The 18,079-nt window shown below is 53.1% G+C and overlaps 1 protein-coding gene across 1 annotated transcript; it reads right to left on the bottom strand.

Moving 5' to 3' along the window:
* Window positions 1-4,054: 4,054 nt before the first annotated feature.
* ODF3L1 (outer dense fiber of sperm tails 3 like 1) lies at window positions 4,055-7,353 on the bottom strand. The gene is made up of 4 exons (XM_029239739.1): window positions 7,233-7,353; window positions 6,303-6,413; window positions 5,296-5,409; window positions 4,055-4,678 (listed from the first exon to the last, which is right to left on the bottom strand). The coding sequence occupies exons 1-4, from the start codon at window positions 7,351-7,353 to the stop codon at window positions 4,197-4,199; spliced, it is 828 nt and encodes a 275-aa protein (XP_029095572.1). The 3' UTR covers window positions 4,055-4,196.
* Between the last annotated feature and the right edge of the window lie 10,726 nt (window positions 7,354-18,079).

Here is an 18,079-nt window from a genome sequence, read left to right as displayed (position 1 = left end):
CTCCAAGAGCCATTCTGTTATTTGGGGGGTTAATTGAAAAATGTCGATCTTTATTGTAGAGGATAAACTAGGCAGAGGGACATGGGGAGCAAGAGGGAGAGAGAGACGAGAACCAGAGGGAGGCAGAAAGACTTAGAGAGGAGAAGAGTCAGATGGGAGAATGTGGACTCAGAGAGGAGAGAGGAGAAGCCAGAAGGAGCAGGTCAGTGGCAGACTGTTCCCCTACAGGGAGGCTGGCAAGGCAGCTTCTGACCCCACCGGGGATCCCAGGAGAGCCGGGCGGCAGGAGCTCCTATTCGAGTCCTCCTGTCCCTGGGCAGCCCCTGGAGTGGGGTCTCGGAGTGCTGGGGGCAGGGAGAAGGGGTCTGACTTGGTCAGCGAGGGCTCACAACCACATGCGCCCCATCCAGAGGTGGGACCCCAGCCTGGAGGGTTGAGAGCCAGCCAGCAGTTCCTCTGCTCCCGGGATGGGGAATCATGCCCCAGCTCCATCCTGAGCACAGAGACCCTGCTGAGCTCCCTTCCCGAAGGGCCCCCCCCCCACTCCACTCCCTCTGCACGGTGTCGGGGAGGGGAGGGTTCTCACGGTTTATCTACTCTGAATCTCCAGGGCAGTGGGCTCTGCAAAGGAGCCTGGGGGGACATGAGTACTTACGTGAGATAAGGAGGCGCCTGGAGAGAGGGGTGTGTGTGGTAGTAAATGTGCGTGGAGTATGCGTGTGTCTGTGTCTATGCCTTTCCCTGGGAATGTAATTCAAGGCCCGCGTTTGAGTGGGTTTGGTGTCAGGGTGTGTGTGGAGTAGGACGCGCGTGCCTGCGCGTGCACGTGTGAGCAGTGCTGTCAGGAGCCTCTGTGTCCTGTCTCCATGCGTGTGTGGGTAAAGGACATGTGTTTGTGCACAACCCCTACCTGTGAGCCTGTGTGTGGTGTGGCAGTGTGTCCCCGCAGGCAGGGTCCCTCTTTTGCCCCTGGCCCAGGGCCATCATCCCCCCAGCCCTGGGAGCCAGAGTGACAGCTGGCCCTCAGAGTCCCTCCAGCAACAATAGAATGACGGCGACCTATCGTCCACCCCGGCCAGTGTCCAGGAGGGTTATGTGACTTCAGTTTTACCATCAAGCCCTGGCAGGGGTGACCCACGGTGGCCAGGCCTCCCCCTGGCCCTGGGAAAGGAGGGCGGAAGCGCTGGTAGGTGCCCTGCCATGCACTGACCCTCACCCACCCTCCTATGTCTGCCCCCGCTTGGAGAGCGCTGCTTCTCCTCCTCCCACGAAGCCACGCTCTGAATTCCTGGAGGGCGCAGCTGGGACTCCGAGGCACAGCCAGAGCCTGGCATAGGGCGGGAGCTTAGCAAATGTTTGTTGAACGAACGAATGATTGTGTCTGTGTGATCATGTGCCAGGCTCTGGGACCTAAGCACCTGAGGGCACAGGCTTAAGTCCTACAAGAATCAGACCAGGGCTTCCTGCCAGGTCAAGCGTGGCCCCCGATTTGTTCGGAAGGGGCAGGGTCATCACCCGGCCAGGACTGAGACGCCATGCCCACTGACCTTCTCCAAGTCATCTACATGGTCACCACCACAGGAGAGGCAAGGCCAACAGATGGAGACTGCATCGTCCAAAGGTCTGTCTCAAGCTAAATGACCCTGTCACTTCGTGAGCTGAGGCACAAGGGAGGCCCCATTTATCTTCTCTGGAGGCCACATCCCTTTCTTGGCGGGGCCATCTCTCTTCCAAACATCTTCATCCCCCAAAGATTCATACTGAATCCTCCAGCCTCCTCTCCTTCCCTTGGGACCTCAAACCAAGGGTTAGTTCTAGCTCTAGGGCTAATACCCAGCCCCTGCCCATAACTGGTGGCAGCTGGGGCCAGGCTGAAGGTCTGTCACAGACTGAGCCATGGAGGCAAAAACTAGGATTTAGTCCTAATGTAAGTCAAGGGTCTCACCCCAGACTGAGCCCTCACTCTAACCACACTGCCAAACCTGGTCACACATTGAACCCTGACCCTGTCACACATTGAACCCTGACCCTGTCACACATTGAACCCTGACCCTGTCACACATTGAGCCCTGACCCTGTCACACATTGAACCCTGACCCTGTCACACATTGAACCCTGACCCTGTCACACATTGATTGAGCCCTAACCCTGATCACAAACTGAGCCTGGACTTTTATTTAGAGACAGGCTATTAATTTGTCATAGAGCCAAAGCTGTTTCCCTGCCTCTGGGCCTCAGTTTTCTTCTCTTTTTAATGGAGGGCCTTGGGATGGGCTGAACGCTAAATCAGAAAACCCCTACTCAGCGGTTGGCCTGTAGCTTCCCTGACCTGGTGACACAAGAGAGCATCAGCCACTGCCACCTGCCAACCTCCACCCCTACACAACATTTTCAGCCCAAGCTTCCCTAATTTTTGCAGCCGCCGTGATAAATGGCATTGTCAGCAAAATGACATCTTTCCAATCTGCTGCAAGACAGATGGGTCCCCAAGCTCACTTGCTGTCTCTCGAGCCTGCCCAGACCAGCCCTGTGGACAAGTGGGGAGGACAGGACAGACACAATATCCCAGGCATGGGGGCTGGGGCGGGAGGGGGAGGAAATTTCAGGCCCAGAGTCAGGTATGACCCCAGTGGGGTTTTCTACAAGCCCCTTTTTTAAATATTCAGTTGTTTGTTTCTTTTTGATATTCCAAAGATATTCTCTGCTCCTTTCTATCTGAAATTAGTTCTTCAATACCATTTTCATTTTCAATTAAAACCTGAATATTGCTCAAATTCGCAATGATGAGCCACCAGACATTGGTTCCTAGTGGCCCTTTCCTCCTGCCTCCCTGTGCTTTGGGGAGAGTGGCTGCAGAAGGACGTGCTTCTGCCTGAGCCATCAGGCCTGGGGGACATTCAGCCTCCACTCCTCCTTCCCTAAGCCCCTCTCCCTCCACAGTTCCTGCCCTCCCTTCCCCACTTCCGCAGGCTGCAGAGCAGGTGTGGAATTCCTCCCCACATCTCCTGTGACCGGGGGAGCTGGGAGAGGGGCTGGTCCTAGGGCTGGGGACAAGTCGGAACAGGGAATCTGGATACCAAGAATTAAGGAAAGATGACTACCAGACCCTGAGACCCCAGCCTCCCCAGACACCGGCAGGAGAGCTGGCACCAGTCTGTCCAAAAGCGGCGGCGAAGCCAGAAGAGGTAGGGGCTGCGGGAACCGCCTGTACTCATGAGTGAGGCGATACTGCCCCCTCCTGGCTGGTTCATGTCTCTTCCTCTCCTCCTCCACGGGGCCCCTGACGGCTAGGCCGTTGAGGTTGGGGACACACAGGCAAATCTCCAAAGACAGCATGTGACATGCAGACCCTCCTCCCAGCAGCCCCCCTGCGCTTTGCCTATTCCCTAGGCTGATCGCTAGCTTCCAGGCTCTGCCCATCTTGTCCAACTTTCTCTCACTGCCCAAGGAATTCTGAAAAGACCACGTCTTATCTAGCCCCACTCACCAGCTATTCCTGCCCAGCTACAGCCCAGGCGCCTGCCCTCTGAGCCTCCCCCGGTTCCCTGCCCCTGTACACTTCGGTCCCACCTGCACACCTTCCCTCTCATCTATACCTCCACCAAGAATACCCTCCCTCCTACACACTGTCTCTGCTTGTCCTCTTGGGTTCCTCCCGCAGGAAAACTGCCCTGTCCCCCCAGCCCAGCCAGAATGGCTCCTCCCTCCTGCTCCACTTGCCCTGCTCCTCTCTTGGGGGCTGACCACCGTCAGGGATCAGAATCAAACAGTTCGGAAGCTGGAGGGAACTTGGACATCCTCCAGGTCCACCGTCCCCCCTCACAGAGGCCCAGAGAGGTGAGGGAGCTGCACAAGTCCACAGAGCACATTAGTGGCAGAGGTAGGCCTAGAACTCAGCTCCCCGGCGCCTCTGCCCAGGGCTCCTTGGAGGACATCTGGTGAGCCACAGCAGAACATCCCCCAGACAGGGACTCCTACTACACTGCCAGTATCCCCAGCCCCTCATCAGGGCCCAAAGAAAGCCACTGTGAGTGTTTGCAAAACGAAGGAATAAATGAAAATATTTATCTAATGCCTTCTATGTGCTGGACACAGCAGGCATCAGCTCTGCTACTTAAAACCTTGCTAAGTTGCTCGATTTGGTATAGAAACATAACTTCTGGGGACGGGGGGCGGTGAGTGCACCAGGAGGGGCCTCAGTCATGAATGTCAACAACCAGTGGGCACAGGTGGGGCGAGTGCTTGATGCCCATGGTGAAAGCGGGCATGCGGGACTTGTGCACCGTGACCTGCTGGATGTCATGGGAGCCGGGGCCGGGCCGAGGTGTGTGGTCCAGCGGGTAGGCAAAGCGCCTGGCCATGCTGTACATGGGGCTGCGGTTCTTGTAGACAGACGGCTCAGGCCGGGCGTGCATGGCAGGTCCAGGGCCTCCTGCCACATCCTCCTTGTAGAACCAGTTCTTGTGCAAGGGGCTCAGGCTGTAGCAAGGAGCAGCTCTGTTGGCGGGCAGGTTGGGCCCCAGCAGGAGTGGCAGCTGGTACTGGTTGGGGCCCGGGTTGGGGTCCATCACTCTGTATGGGCACCGGTAGCCAAAGGTGTACTTGGGAGCCCTGCGCTCCCCAGGCGGGTGGGTCTTCTCCAGGTGGTAATGGCAGGAGGCCAGGGTGGGGCTCAGGCCTGAAAGTGGATGAATGAAGGGGAGGGGTCTCAGGGCAGGAGCCAGGCCACATCTCCTGGTGTCCAACTAACGGGTCTAGGGAAGGAGCTGAGGTCTTGGTTAGCCTGTTATGACTTCTCTAGAACCACCTTAGCATAGGGCAGGAATATCACCGCCCCTGTGTGGGACTAAGGGATGGAGGTGGGGAGGGACTTCGGCCATCCTGATATCAGGATTGTGACACTCTTTTCATAATATAAAAACCCCAGGTATCATAAGAACATCACCCTTGGGCTGTCATTGTCCCTGTGACAGCACCAAGAAAACATCCTGAAATCACTACAGTCCGTGAACTCATTAACATGACAATATTGCTACCGTGACATGAGCCCTTTGATATTTTTATCATAACATCACCCTGCAACATACATGCATAACGTTGGCCTCAAGACATTAAGTACTGTGACACAGACACTGTGACATCAGTGTCTTGATATGACATTGCAGGGAGAGGCCAAAATCTGCAGACACACCTGGCGAAGGGAGTCATCACCCCTTTGCCCCTGCTCCTGTCCCAAGCATGGACCCCTATCCCCCAGCCTCCCAACCCCGACCTCCCTCTCCCGGCCCATCTTACGCAGGTTAGAGATGCGCTCTGCCATGGGAACCTGAGGGCAGCTGGACATTCCAAACCGAGTTATTTTAGGATCCAAGAAATAGCAAGGCCCAGGGCTGCATATGTCCATGATCCCTACAAGGCAGCCAAGGAAAGGCCCAGTCAGCCCCAGAGGCCGCCCCAGGGTGAGTCTGGCCTGCCTCCAGGCAAGATCCCCCTCCCCCAAAAAGGATCGAAGGCTCCTTTCCAGTTCCTCGGGCTCTTGAATGTTTCGGGAGCCTTGATTTCCTCATCCGTAAAATGGGGCTTTTAACACATGAACTTGTTCAGAGGAACAGATAAAATAACAGCTGCGCAGGAGTTTGGTCAGCCCCCACCCCGCCGGGGATTGGTGCCAAGGGGATAATAATAGGCATAGTGGCTACTGTTAGTATGAAGAAGGGACCCAGCCCTGGAAAGGGGGTTCCCCTGCTGAGGAGGGTGTGTCACCTCTGGGAGGGGCCGAGGTCTCAGACCCCCAGATACATGCCCCTGCCCACCTTCTCCTCTCACTGGCCTTGGCTGTCATCCCCAGCTCTTTGATGGCCCTCTGCTCCCCACCTTCCAGGGGGTTCTAAGCCACCTGGGAAGCTTTGAGGCCACCCCCCACCACCACTTTCCCTCCACTCACCAGCTATTCCTGCCCAGCTGCTATGGCAGTTGAACCCATGGCAGCCAGAGTGGAAGGGCCCCAGCCAAAGACCACACAGAAGGGAGACCCTTCCAGCTGGATGCAACAGGTCCCTTCGAAGCTCCCTCAGGAGGTCCAGTTGGGAAATGCCCAGAGTTGCCTTAAGAGGGATGGGTCACCTCGCACCCCTGCCGGCTTCCTTGTGGACCAGCAGGCCACGTGGGTGTCCCACTCAGGACAGGCCTGGGTTCCCAGGCCTCTGGCTACAGATCATGACTCCTCACCCCTCACCACAGCCCCAAACATCCAACAATAGTAATCCTACACCCACGGGGATGATGGTGTGGTGAGCACTCACGCTTCTCCGAGTGTGGGGTGTGTAGGGTGTAGGCCGGCTCCCGGAACATGGAGACGTCATGGTCTACGTAGCCCGTGCAGGATGGCCGGAGGTATTTAGCAGGCCCCGGACCTGTGAGCACCGACAGGGTGGCCCTCAGCCTGGGCCCGCCAGATCAGAGGCAGGGGAAGCCCCAAATACAGTGTGCCTTAAGAACTCTGAGGTCTTTGCTCTCACTGATGTCACCCTGAGACAAAGACCACCATTGAGGTGCTTCCTTTGGGGAAAGGGTTCCCAGATAAAATGTGATTTCCCTTGGACAGGCAATGCATAATCAGAAAAGTAAGAGTTACAAGTAACTGAGACCTTATTCTGTGCCGAGTACTATGCTGAGCATTTTCTGTGGGTTATTTCAGTTAAGCCTCTCGACAATTCTGTAAGACAGATACCCTTGTTTTTCCCATCTTACGGGTGAGAAAATTGAGGCTTAGAAATATCAATTTACCCAAAGTCACACAAGCCGTTATTGTGAAAATTCTGAGACACCAGCCAACAGAGCCTAAACGTTTAATCACATACTAAACCACCTCCCACATAGAGCAACCATCGGTCATTAACAATGTAGTAAGAATTAGTTTGTCTGCCTTCAGTTGAGAGTAAGATTCAAGGGAAGTGAGGAAAGCTAGAGCTGGGCTAAAGATGCCACAGAATCCCTAGTCTTTTTCCAAAACTGGCCTCACTTCAAACCCCTTCCTCCCACCTCTCCTCCCCCCTCCCCCGCCCAAAAAAATTCCCAGCAGCTAATACCGCCTGCAAAGTTTAGCTTGGAAGTGCTGATCTTCTGTGGCTTTGAGGAGAGTCTGCAAGGGCTTTGCAGGAGGCAGGACTGGAAGGCTAGGACACCTTCAGCAGCTCTGCAGAGAGACAAATGAGCCCAAGCCCAGGTCTCACCTTTAATTGTTGCCAGGACAACAGGGGTCTGCTTTATCTCCTGCCCTGAGGGCACCTGCACCTTCTTCTCTGGCTGCTGCCCATAGAACACAGGGTTCCTGACGCCCTTGGGTAGTTTCATGTCTGGGGCCAAGCAGAGGGCAGTAGCAGCAGCTGAGAGACCCTAAGCAGCAGGAAAGGAGCTGGGCCTGGGTGGGGCCTGTTCCAGGGGCCCCTGCCCAAGCCCCTCTTTCCACTTTCTCTCCCTGATGCTAGAGGCTGTGTGGAGGCTGGGAAGCAAGACAGTCCTCCTGCTTGTGCAGCTGAGGCCGTCTGGGGTACAGCCAGCTGCAGGGCTCGGCAGGCTGGAGCTGGGGATGACATCACTGCAGAACTTAGACTGTTTATTTCCTCCAGTTGCCGTGGCGCCCGAACTGTAGCGTAGAAATTCTACGCTGGCAGCTCAGCTGTGGAACCCTGAGAACTCGGCCCCCCTGTCCCTGTTCCCAACCTGGCTAAGTAGCCTGAGGGTCCCCAGAACCTTGGGGCAGGAAAGAAAAATGGAGAAGTGGAGTGACAGATCCAGCTCTTCACTCCTGGTGGGTGCCCTGAGGTTTCTGAAAGAGCGAACGGGTCATGGGTGAAGGGTTCTTGCCACCTGCACAGCCCCCTGGGGTGGTCCTCTGTTCCCTGTCCCTCCCACCTATCTCCCAGGCTCTGGACATGCCCTCCCTTCTATCACAGTCTTGGGATAGTTTTTTCTTGGGAAAGTATCAAGCCAATTATTTCACACTAAGATGTGACTGTCTGATAGCTTCCCAGACTCCTATTCCACAGTGTCTTTAGGGATCCACATCTAGCTCGAGGAATACTTGCCTGCTGCTGGCATTTCAGGTAGGCACTGGGGAGCAAATAAAGGAGGAGGGAGGGTGGTGCTGAGGCCTCAAGAAGCTACTTCCTGTGCCTGCGGTCAAGAACACCCCCTGTGGGGGCGGAAGTGTGAGAGAAAACATTGAGGGATAGGGAATATACCCAGCTACCATATGATTGATGGATGAGCCCCAGGGCTGAGGAAATGCTAGACACTCCTTCACCCTGAAAAAACCCAGAGGCTCAGGGGCCCTGGGGCCTGCTTGCACCTAGCAGTTCATAGCTCAGACTGAGGGTTTGATCTAGAGGGGTTTCCATCTCGGGGAACAGATGACCGCTGGCTTTAGAGAGAGTGTCTGTCACAGCCCCGGTACACAGATAAGGAAACTGAAGACAAGAAAGGGGCAAAGACTTGCCCAAAGTTTCCCATTACATTAGTAGCAGAGACAGAACCAGAACACAAACCCCAGAGCTCTCTTTAGATCCTAGCCTCTGATCTAATGGAAACCAAACCATGCTCTGAACTCATTCCAACCAACAGGCGCAATGAGGACTCAGAGCAGACCAGCCGGGTGTGCTGGGTGCTCCAGAAACCCCTTGTGGGGCTGAAAGGCTTGGAACAGAAGGCAGGGCTCCCCCCTCCACCAGCGGCAGCAGATCTTTCCTGTGCCTCTCTCATAACCCGTGGGGCAGCCAAGCCTCTGATTTCTGGAGACAGAGGGCTGGGCAAGGCTGGGATTGGCCCAGCCTCAGCTGGTCTCGGGCCACAGGCAGTGCCTCTTCCTCACCTCCGTCACTGTCAGCTTTTCCTGGAGGAAGCTGCAGGCCTGCTGGGCCCAAGCCCTGATGGTCCCCTCATGCTGATAGGGGCCAGATGTGGGGCTGGGCTGGGCTGGGGGGAAGGTGGTGATCTACACGTATTTCAGACCCAGGGAGCCTTCCTAACACCCACACGAACACTGTTCCTGTCTGCCATCCTTGTGCCTGGCTCTCTTAGGGAAACCAAGCCACTCTACACCCCGGAATGTCACAAGCCACCCCACTTCTGCTCCAAAGGCTCCCTTCCCTCCAACTTTAACAGAGACTTAGCTCACCTCTGGAGACAGCCTTTGGGTAGCTTCAACACTGCTGCTCTGTCTCTCAGAGCCCAAGGTGGAGCAAGTCCCTGGTTTCCTTGGTATCCACCCAGGCAGTGTCTCCTCCCTGACAAGACCACGTCTCCCCAAGACTCCAGCATCCAGGGTGCCCCACTTCATCTCTCAGGGGCGCCATCTGTCTTGACGTGTTGACCTGGTGGCCCTGACTCATGGTCTGCTTCCCCAGCCCCCAACTCCTGCTATTACCCCGGTGACTTAGGCCTCCCCAGGGACCACCCACCATCCCTTGGCCTCCCAGGTCCCAGACCTCCTCATCTCCAAATGCCTCTGCTCCACTCCCTCTCAGCCACCCTCCCCAGCACATCCTGGGCTTCTCACCCTCCTCCCAGGAGCACCATTCCCTGTCCTTCCATTTCTGGCCCTGTACAGATTGCCTGCTATCACTGAGGTCCCATCGGTGACCCTGCACCTCCTCCGCATCCTTCAGACTGCCCTCCTTGTCCCACTTCTTTGCTGGTAAATTCCAGCCCTGAGTCACCGTGTCTGCCTTGCCCTCCTGCACCACGCAGCTAAAAGCTGCTGGGGGTAGACCCATGACCCCCAGACCCTGGACTTTTGTCCATGCCGCCCAGTTGCCCATGTCCGCGCTGGTCAGCTTGCTCTCTCCCTCTCCCCAGAGATCTTTCAGACATGGCTTATTCCCCTCTGTGTGCCTGGCCCTCCCTGCAGCCCCTGCTCTACCTCCTGCTCTACCTCCTGCTCTACCTCCTGCTCACCAAGGCCAGAGGACATCAGACTGGCCTTGGACTCAAACCCTCCATACTGCGCTGTCAAAACCAGCAGCTTCCATCTGCTGTCACCTGCTCCCACTTCCCTCCTGGGGCTTAGGAGGACCCACCAAGACCTCCTCCCATCTCCTCTGTGTCTCAAGAACATTTCACTGTCCATTGTCACCTTCTCCTTTCTTTAAAGGAGCCTCATCTGGCTCCTTGTTATCATGTTCTACGTACTCTGCATCCCTTCCATCTATTAAGAACCATCTAACACAGGAAACTATATTCAATATCCTGGGATAAATCATAGTGGAACAGAATATTTAAAAAAAGAATGTATACATATGTATAACTGAGTCACTTTGCTTTACAGCAGAGATTGGTACAACATTGTAACTCAACTATACTTCAATTAAAAAATTTTTTTAAATTACTGCTATCGAAAAAAATAATTTAAATGTTTTTTAAATTTAAAAAATAAGAACCATCTTCCTGGCCACGCACACCTCTTCCCAGTCCACAGACAAACTTCCCCAAAGAGGCATTTTTCCTACAGTCTCATTCTCACCTCCCTTTCACATTCTGACTCCCTGCAGGCTGGCTTCAAGCCCATCGCTGCACCTAAACTGTGACCTGCATGTGGAAGATGCTGCCAGTAGCCACCTCTCACCCTCACTGGACCAGCTTTTCAGCAGCACTGGGCCACAATGACCGGCCACTGCCTCCTTTTTGCAGGACCTCTTCCTGGTTCCAAGATGTTCTGGTCTTCCTCCCATGTTCCCATTGCCCCTTCACAAGCTTTCTTCCTGGCTCTTCTTCCTCAGCCTGACCTTTCAGTGTTGGCATATGCTCATTAATTGCAAAGGGAAAAACAGTAACTTTACAGGGAGAATCTTGGCAGGCACCACCCCAACCAAGGGATGTAGGTTAACATTATTGGGACTTCCCTGGTGGCACAGTGGTTAAGAATCCGCCTGGCAATTCAGGGGACACGGGTTCAAGCCCTGGTCCACGAAGATCCCACATGCCATGGAGCAACTAAGCCCATGCACCACAACTACTGAGCCCACGTGCCACAACTACTGAAGCCCGCACGCCTAGAGCCCATGCTCCACAATAAGAGAAGCCACCACAATGAGAAGCCTGCACACCACAATGAAGAGTAGCCTCCACTCGATGCAACTAGAAAAAGCCTGCACACAGCAACAAAGACCCAACACAGCCAAAAATTAATTAATTAATTAATTTTTTAAAAAGAGTTCTTTGTACATTAAAAAAAGAGAGCCACACTGGTTCAACACATATATACAATGGAATATTACTCAGCCTTAAAAAGAAATGAAATTGAGCTATTTGTAATGAGATGGATAGACCTAGAGTCTGTCATACAGAGTGAAGTAAGTCAGAAAGAAAAAGACAAATACCGTATGCTAACACATATATATGGAATTTAAGGGAAAAAAAAATGTCATGAAGAACCTAGGGGTAAGACAGGAATAAAGACGCAGACCTACTGGAGAACGGACTTGAGGATATGGGGAGGGGGAAGGGTGAGCTTTGACAGGGCGAGAGAGAGTCATGGACATATACACACTAACAAACGTAGTAAGGTAGATAGCTAGGGGGAAGCAGCCGCAAGGCACAGGGATATTAGCTCGGTGCTTTGTGACAGCCTGGAGGGGTGGGATAGGGAGAGTGGGAGGGAGGGAGACGCAAGAGGGAGGACATATGGGAGCATATGTATATGTATAACTGATTCACTTTGTTATAAAGCAGAAACTAACACACCATTGTAAAGCAATTATACCCCAATAAAGATGTTTAAAAAAAAAAAAAAAGAGAGCCACACTGGTTCAAAATAAAGAGAGAATAAAAAGAAAAAAAAAATCATCAACAATGGGACAGATAGATGCTGTGTACCTCCTGAGAGGATGCACTGAGAAGGACACAGGATCACTTCTGGGGTGTTCCCACCAAGGGTACATAACCTGAATCTAATTGCAAAGAAACCAGATAAACTCAAATCAAGATTCATGTTCCAAAATAAAATAGGTCTGTACTTGCCAAAAACGGCAATATCATGAAAGACAAAGAAACACTGAAGAACTTTTCCAGGTTAATAGAAACTCAATGTAGTTTCTATTCAAATGCAATGTAGGAGACAGGAGTTTCTTTTGCTATCAAGGATATTACTGGGGAAATTGGCAAAGCCAGAAAAAAACCTGTAGCTAGTTAAAACTATCGTACCAATGTTAGTTTCCTGATCTGGGTTCTGAAAGAGAAGGTCCTTGCTCTCAGAAAATACATATTGAAGTATTTAAGGATAAAGGAGCATTATATCTGCAACTTACTCTCAAAAAATTCTTACAGGCAAAAAATATGTATATACGTAGAAAAGAATTTAAAGGTGATAAAACATTACCATTGGGACATCTAGGTGAAGAGTATGTGAAAAATATTTGTAATGGCCTTGCTACTTTTCTCTAGGTCTGAAACTATGCTAAAATAAAAATTTTTGAAGAAAAAAAATGTTGGTGTCTCAAAGTTCAGTCCTGCAGTCTTTTATTGATCACTCTCTCATATATCACAGCAACAAAACATGTATGCAAATTTGTTTAAAATTTGTTTCCTATAACCATAAATAATAAATAATTATTAAATTTAAAAAAAAAAGTTCAGTCCTGGGCCTTCCTCTCCCATTTCACCACCCTCCTCTCACTGGGAAGTATCCCCACTTGTTGCTTCAATCCCATTATCTGTACCCCAACAATTCCCGAATATATATGTCTCTGGCTCAGATCTTCTTAGGAGTTTAGACTCCCATATCTGACAGCCTGCACAGTGTCACTCGAGATTCTCACAAACATCTAAAAGTCAATAAGCCCAGAGCTTTCCTCATGAGATGCTCCCTGTCCCCCATTTATCTCAACGAATGATGTTGCCACCTATCCAAGCCAGAAATCTGGGCTTGTCCTGGACACCTCCCTTGTCCTTACTCCCCACATCCAACAATCACCAAGTCATTTGGGGAGCCTGTGAGCTCCCAAAGGCAGGGCTCTGTCACTTACCCTTGTGTCTCCAGCCCCCAGCATAGTGCCCTGACATATGGTAAGTGCTTAAGAAAGGTTTGTGGAATGAATAAATGAGTTGATCCATTGATTGATCAAGGAAAACATCATTCCTCCTCATGGGAACAGAGTCTTACTTTCTGAACCCAGACACAGACCCAGTCTGGCTGACTGGACTGCAATTTACATTCGTGGAGGTCTGTTTCAGTTATCTCTTGCTGTGTAACAAATCATCCTCAAAGCCTAAGAGCTTAAAATAGCAATACACATTTATTATCACACACAGTTTCAAGAGTTTAGGGGCCAGGAGTTTAGAAGTGGCTTAGTTGGATGGATCTGGCTCCAGGTCTCTCCAGAAGTAGCCATCAAGATGTCAGTAGGAGCTGCAGTCATCTGAAAGTGTGACTGGGACTGGCACATCCACTTCCTAGACGGCTCACTCATGTGAATGGTGGGCTGGTGCTGATCATTGACAAAAGGTCTCGGTTCCTCTCCACAGGGGCCTTCCACAGGCTGCTTAACTGTCCTCAGGCCATGGTGGCTGGCTTCCCCCAGAGCAAGGCAGAGGCCGCCATGTCTCTTGTGACCTGACCTTGGAAATCATACTCCTTCATTTCTGCAATGCCCTATTGGCCATTGGGATTAGCCTTATTCAATGTGTGGGCGGTGACTCCACAAGGTTGTGAATGCCCAAAGGTGAGGACCATTGACGGCCATCTTGGAGGCTGGCTACCACAGGTTTGTCACTATACAAGGACACCTAGCCAATGGGGCCAATAGGAGCTGAAATTCAAGCTGTATGTTCTTGGGTGAAGTGGCTGAAGACAGCCCTGCCAGCTTGCTCCAGCTGCCTCTTGGTCGTCAATCTTGCCTCCCCTTCAAAGGATTCCTGGAAGACGTGCAGAGAACGCAACCCTGGCCTCAGCAGGTGCCCTCATCATAACCACCAGGCACTGCCCTTCATAGTTTATAAAGCCCCAGCACCTCTGTTGGAAGGCATCACCCAAGCACCATGGCGGTTCTACTGTTTACAAATGAGGGAAAAGGTGCCTAGAGGTGAAGAAACTTGCCTGAGGCCACACAGAAAAGGCTTGGCGGAACCGGGCTTCTGGCTCCTAACCCCACATTCTTTTCACTGCCCTGCCCAGTCGCCAGCTCAGACCCATGTCTCCTAAAGCCCACTGAAGCCTCATTCCCAGTTCTGAGCAGGTATTTCTAACCCTCCTTTTGGGAGCCCCACCCCAGCCCCCAAAGTACCTGTCCCACGTTAGACCCTGAGCAAGTATGTTCACAAATGTTCCCTCCAAACGAGGACTATTCATTCCCCCTCCCAGAGGCTCTCTCTGCAGCCAGCTGAATGTCCATTGGTGGAGCAGAGCGGAGGTAACAGCATGAACCAATATTTAGAAATAGCACAACCCCAGGAGGAGTCAGCTGCGGCCAGCTGGTCATAGCCACTGAAGCCACAGCCTTTGTGGACGTGGTGTGCAAGACGACTTCCTATTCCCGGGAACAGAGGCTCTGAGAGGGTCCTCTACCACCCCCAGCCCCCGTCTCCCCGAGACAGCTTTCCCCTGGCCAGGGAAAGCCCTGCCACCGGCCACCCGACCACAGCCCACAGCCAGCTCCCAAGGGCAGCAAACATAACATTTCAGCTCCTGAATTGTGCAATTGTTGGGAAGAGCTGCCCCCATCCCTCCTGATCCTGGCTGCCTGCACTTGGAGGAGCCCCACGGATGCCGCCAGCCACGAGTGGGAGCAAGACCACTCCTAGCATAGGCCCTGGCCTGGGGCCCACCACCGTGGAGCTCCTGGTCATGTGACTACAGGGCCACGGAATCGGGGCCAAAAAGCCCATGTCCCCTTGCACAGTAGTGGCCTGAGTGCTACATGCTTCATGGCAGAAGGCCACTTCCCTGAGGTTAGGACATAGCGCGAGCTGAGGCACTGTCCCATCTAGGACACAAGCACCAGCCATTTACCAGCAAGCTGGCTTTGGCCACAAGCTCCCTGGGTGGGGCCCAGGCGGTCAGGGTGCAAAACACAGAGGCATTCAGATGCCAGGCCCTGGCCAAGGGCAGGACTGAGCCACGGCCGCTGCCAGAGCAGGTACTCTTCGTCCAAGAGGCATGAGGATAAGAATGACCGGGGGGCCTGGCCAGCGCGCCTGGCTGAACTCCGCCAGCAGAGAAGCGGCAGTTGTCTGTTCTCCCAGAGGCCGATCACGTGGGGAAACTGAGGCAGTACACACCACAGGTCACTGTAGCTTCAGAAAAATTTGAATCCTCCTTCATCCCTGGGGTGTGGGCATCCTTCTTCAAGTGTGTTCTGAGTCTTCCTCTCCCCTATCCCAGGTACCGTGTCCAGTGATTTGCTGGGAAGAAATCTGTCCAGGGGGCCAGGAGGCATTGACTCAACTACATGTGCCCTGGGGGGCACTGGGAGAATACAGAGATCAGTACTCGAGGGAGTCCATGGAAAGGGAGGTCAGTGGTGAGAAGGAAGGCTGCGAGGGCTTCCTGGAGGAAGGTGAGCTACGGCCACAGAGGCAAGGGCAGTTGGGGATGGTAACCAGGGACACCCGGCCACACAAGCCAGAGAAAGTCAGGCTTGAGGAAATCAGAAGGCAGAGGAAGAAGGCCTGAGGATGCTAGAGAGGCCCTGGTGGGCTCTACTCAGGATGGGGATTTGGTGGGGGCTTCAGCGGGGGCATGCCGAGGAGGCTGGGGAGAGGACAGTTGAGGAGCAGGCACTGCCTGGTCTAACAGCCTTTGCTCTGAGACAGTAAGAGGAAGTCAGGGGTCAGTTCCCAGGCAACAGGAGGCCTCAACTTTCTGCCAGTTTTCCTGGCATGAGGCTGCTCAGCACCAGTCGGGAGGTCAAGTTCTAGGCTATAGGCTGAACAAAGGCCAGGCCTATGTGCGCCGGTGCCCCAGCATCCCTTCTCCACTAGAGCTGCAGTTTTCTCATCAGTGAAAAGGGAACAATGTCCCCCAACACACACACTCCCCAGGGCTGTCAAAAAACCAGGTCAATGTTTTGTAAACTGAGAAGCCCCAGCAGAGAAGCCAGTGTGGGCTATTACTGCCGTGCTGGTTGCCATTATTTTTCCAGGCCTGTGTTTCTCTCCCCAGTTAGCAACCAGGCAGGGGGAGGCTGCAAGCTAATCCTGACCTGAATCTCAGCTGTGGGCAGGAATTCCGTCTGGAGGCTCCACAGACAGACCAATGACTCCTGGTAGCGGTGGGTAAATCTGTGTGGGTGGGGATCAGGGGAGGACATGGGAGAAGATGGGGAGGGGGAAGGATGGGCAGATGGGGTGGGTAGAAAGCTCCACCCACATTTTTGATTCATAAGCAAAAGTCTTCTCCTCCTTTCTTTTTTCATTTCTAAAAAGAAATCTCTTTTCCTCCAAATGTTGTCTTCTCAGCAGCCTCCGCAACTCTGGGCCCACACTTCGCCAGTAATTAGCCCTTAACAAGGACCAGGTGCCTTGCTGACCTGGGGAGAAGGAAAAACAAGGGACAAGTGCAGAATCAATGGCTTTATTGCCACCGAGGCCAGCTGAGCACAGCCCCGACCCAGGCTTCCTAGGGTGAACCGGATGGGAGTTGTTGCATTTGCCAAAATCCCCACAGAACGGCAGCAACTGGCTTCTTACTCAACCCCAGCATGCATTTATTGAGTACCTACTGTATGCAGCTGCCTCTGGAAGCTAAATGCAAACTTTGAGACACGTGGAGGATGTGCAGCAGGACTACAGGGCAAGGAGGAAAAAAGACAAGCATATGTTGAGCACCTGCTGTATACCTCGGGCTGGGCACTCGAGGTACGTTAAAGGATTTAATCCTGGGACTTCCCTGGTGGCGCAGTGGTTAAGAATCCGCCTGTCAATGCAGGGGACACGGGTTCGAGCCCATGTCCAGGAAGATCCCACATACCGCGGACCAACGAAGCCCGTGAGCCACAACTACTGAGCCTGAGCTCTAGAGCCTGCGAGCCACAACTACTGAGCCCACATGCCACAACTACCGAAGCCTGCATGCTTAGAGCCCGTGCTCCGCAACAAAGAAAAGCCACCGCAGTGAGAAGCCCATGCACCGCAACAAAAGAGTAGCCCCCGCTCGCCACAACTAGAGAAAGCCCACACACAGCAACAAAGACCCAATGCGGCCAAAACTAAATAAATAAATTTATTTTTTTAAAAAAGCATTTAATCCTCACAAAGCCAATTTTACAGATGAGGAAACTGAACTACAGAGAAGTGAAGTGACTTGCTCAAGGTTGGACAGCTAAGCAGGAGAGCTGGGATTTGAACCCAGAGCCCTGGTTACCACTGTGCTGTGGTGGTAAGAGCCCTGGGCTTGGGGTCAAAGACCTGGCTCCACCTCTTTGCAGCTGTGTAGACTTGCTCAAGTCCCTTAATCTTCCTCAGCTTCAGTTTCTTCTATTGCAAAACGGGGCAAAATTTTGTTGCAAACTCTGAAGGGCTGTACCCATGGTAGGATTGTCATCAGGCAAGGGGAGGAGCTGGGGAGACAGCAAGTGGTGGGATGGGGTTGGGGGTGGGCTGAAGCAGGCAGGTGTGACAGAGAGATTCTGATGGAGGAAAGGAGGGGGAAACACTCCAGGGGTACTCTTCCACCCATTCACTGGACAGAGAAACCGAAGCCAGGCACCGCTGATGCTGGGGCTAGGCAGAGCGCAGGAAGAGCCTCTAGGTGCTGGACGCTCTGCGATAATATTGCCCTTTCTCCTGCTTGGGACAAGGCTGATATTGTTGCCTGGGAGGGAACCAAGAGGAGCAGGACCCCAGCCTGAAGCTGTTAGGTAGGTGCTAAATCCAGGGTCAGATTTCCAGGAGGCAGCCCAGGAAGCTGAAATAGCCAGATTCAGGAGTCAGGCGGCCTGGGGTTCTGGTCCCATGTGGCCAGGGACCTACTCTCCATCTGGCGGCCTTGCAAGAACCACTTCCAGCTCTGAACCAGCTTCCTCCTCCATAAAGTGTGGGCAGGAGTGTTGTCACCCACCTTGCAGGATTAGTTAGAGGCAACTAAATG

The sequence above is a fragment of the Monodon monoceros genome, unplaced genomic scaffold, assembly GCF_005190385.1.
Source record: "Monodon monoceros isolate NGI ecotype Baffin Bay Population unplaced genomic scaffold, NGI_Narwhal_1 Super_Scaffold_21, whole genome shotgun sequence".
Taxonomy (NCBI): Eukaryota; Metazoa; Chordata; class Mammalia; order Artiodactyla; family Monodontidae; genus Monodon; species Monodon monoceros.
This window is presented reverse-complemented; position numbering and strand designations above follow the sequence as displayed.

Coding starts and splice junctions, on each gene's coding strand:
- ODF3L1 (XM_029239739.1), bottom strand. CDS start 7,353: ATGAAACTACCCAAGGGCGTCAGGAACCCTGTGTTCTATGGGCAGCAG. Junction 5,410..6,302: donor CACCCCACACTCGGAGAAGC/GTGAGTGCTCAC, acceptor GCTGCCTTGTAG/GGATCATGGACATATGCAGC. Junction 4,679..5,295: donor AGAGCGCATCTCTAACCTGC/GTAAGATGGGCC, acceptor ATCCACTTTCAG/GCCTGAGCCCCACCCTGGCC.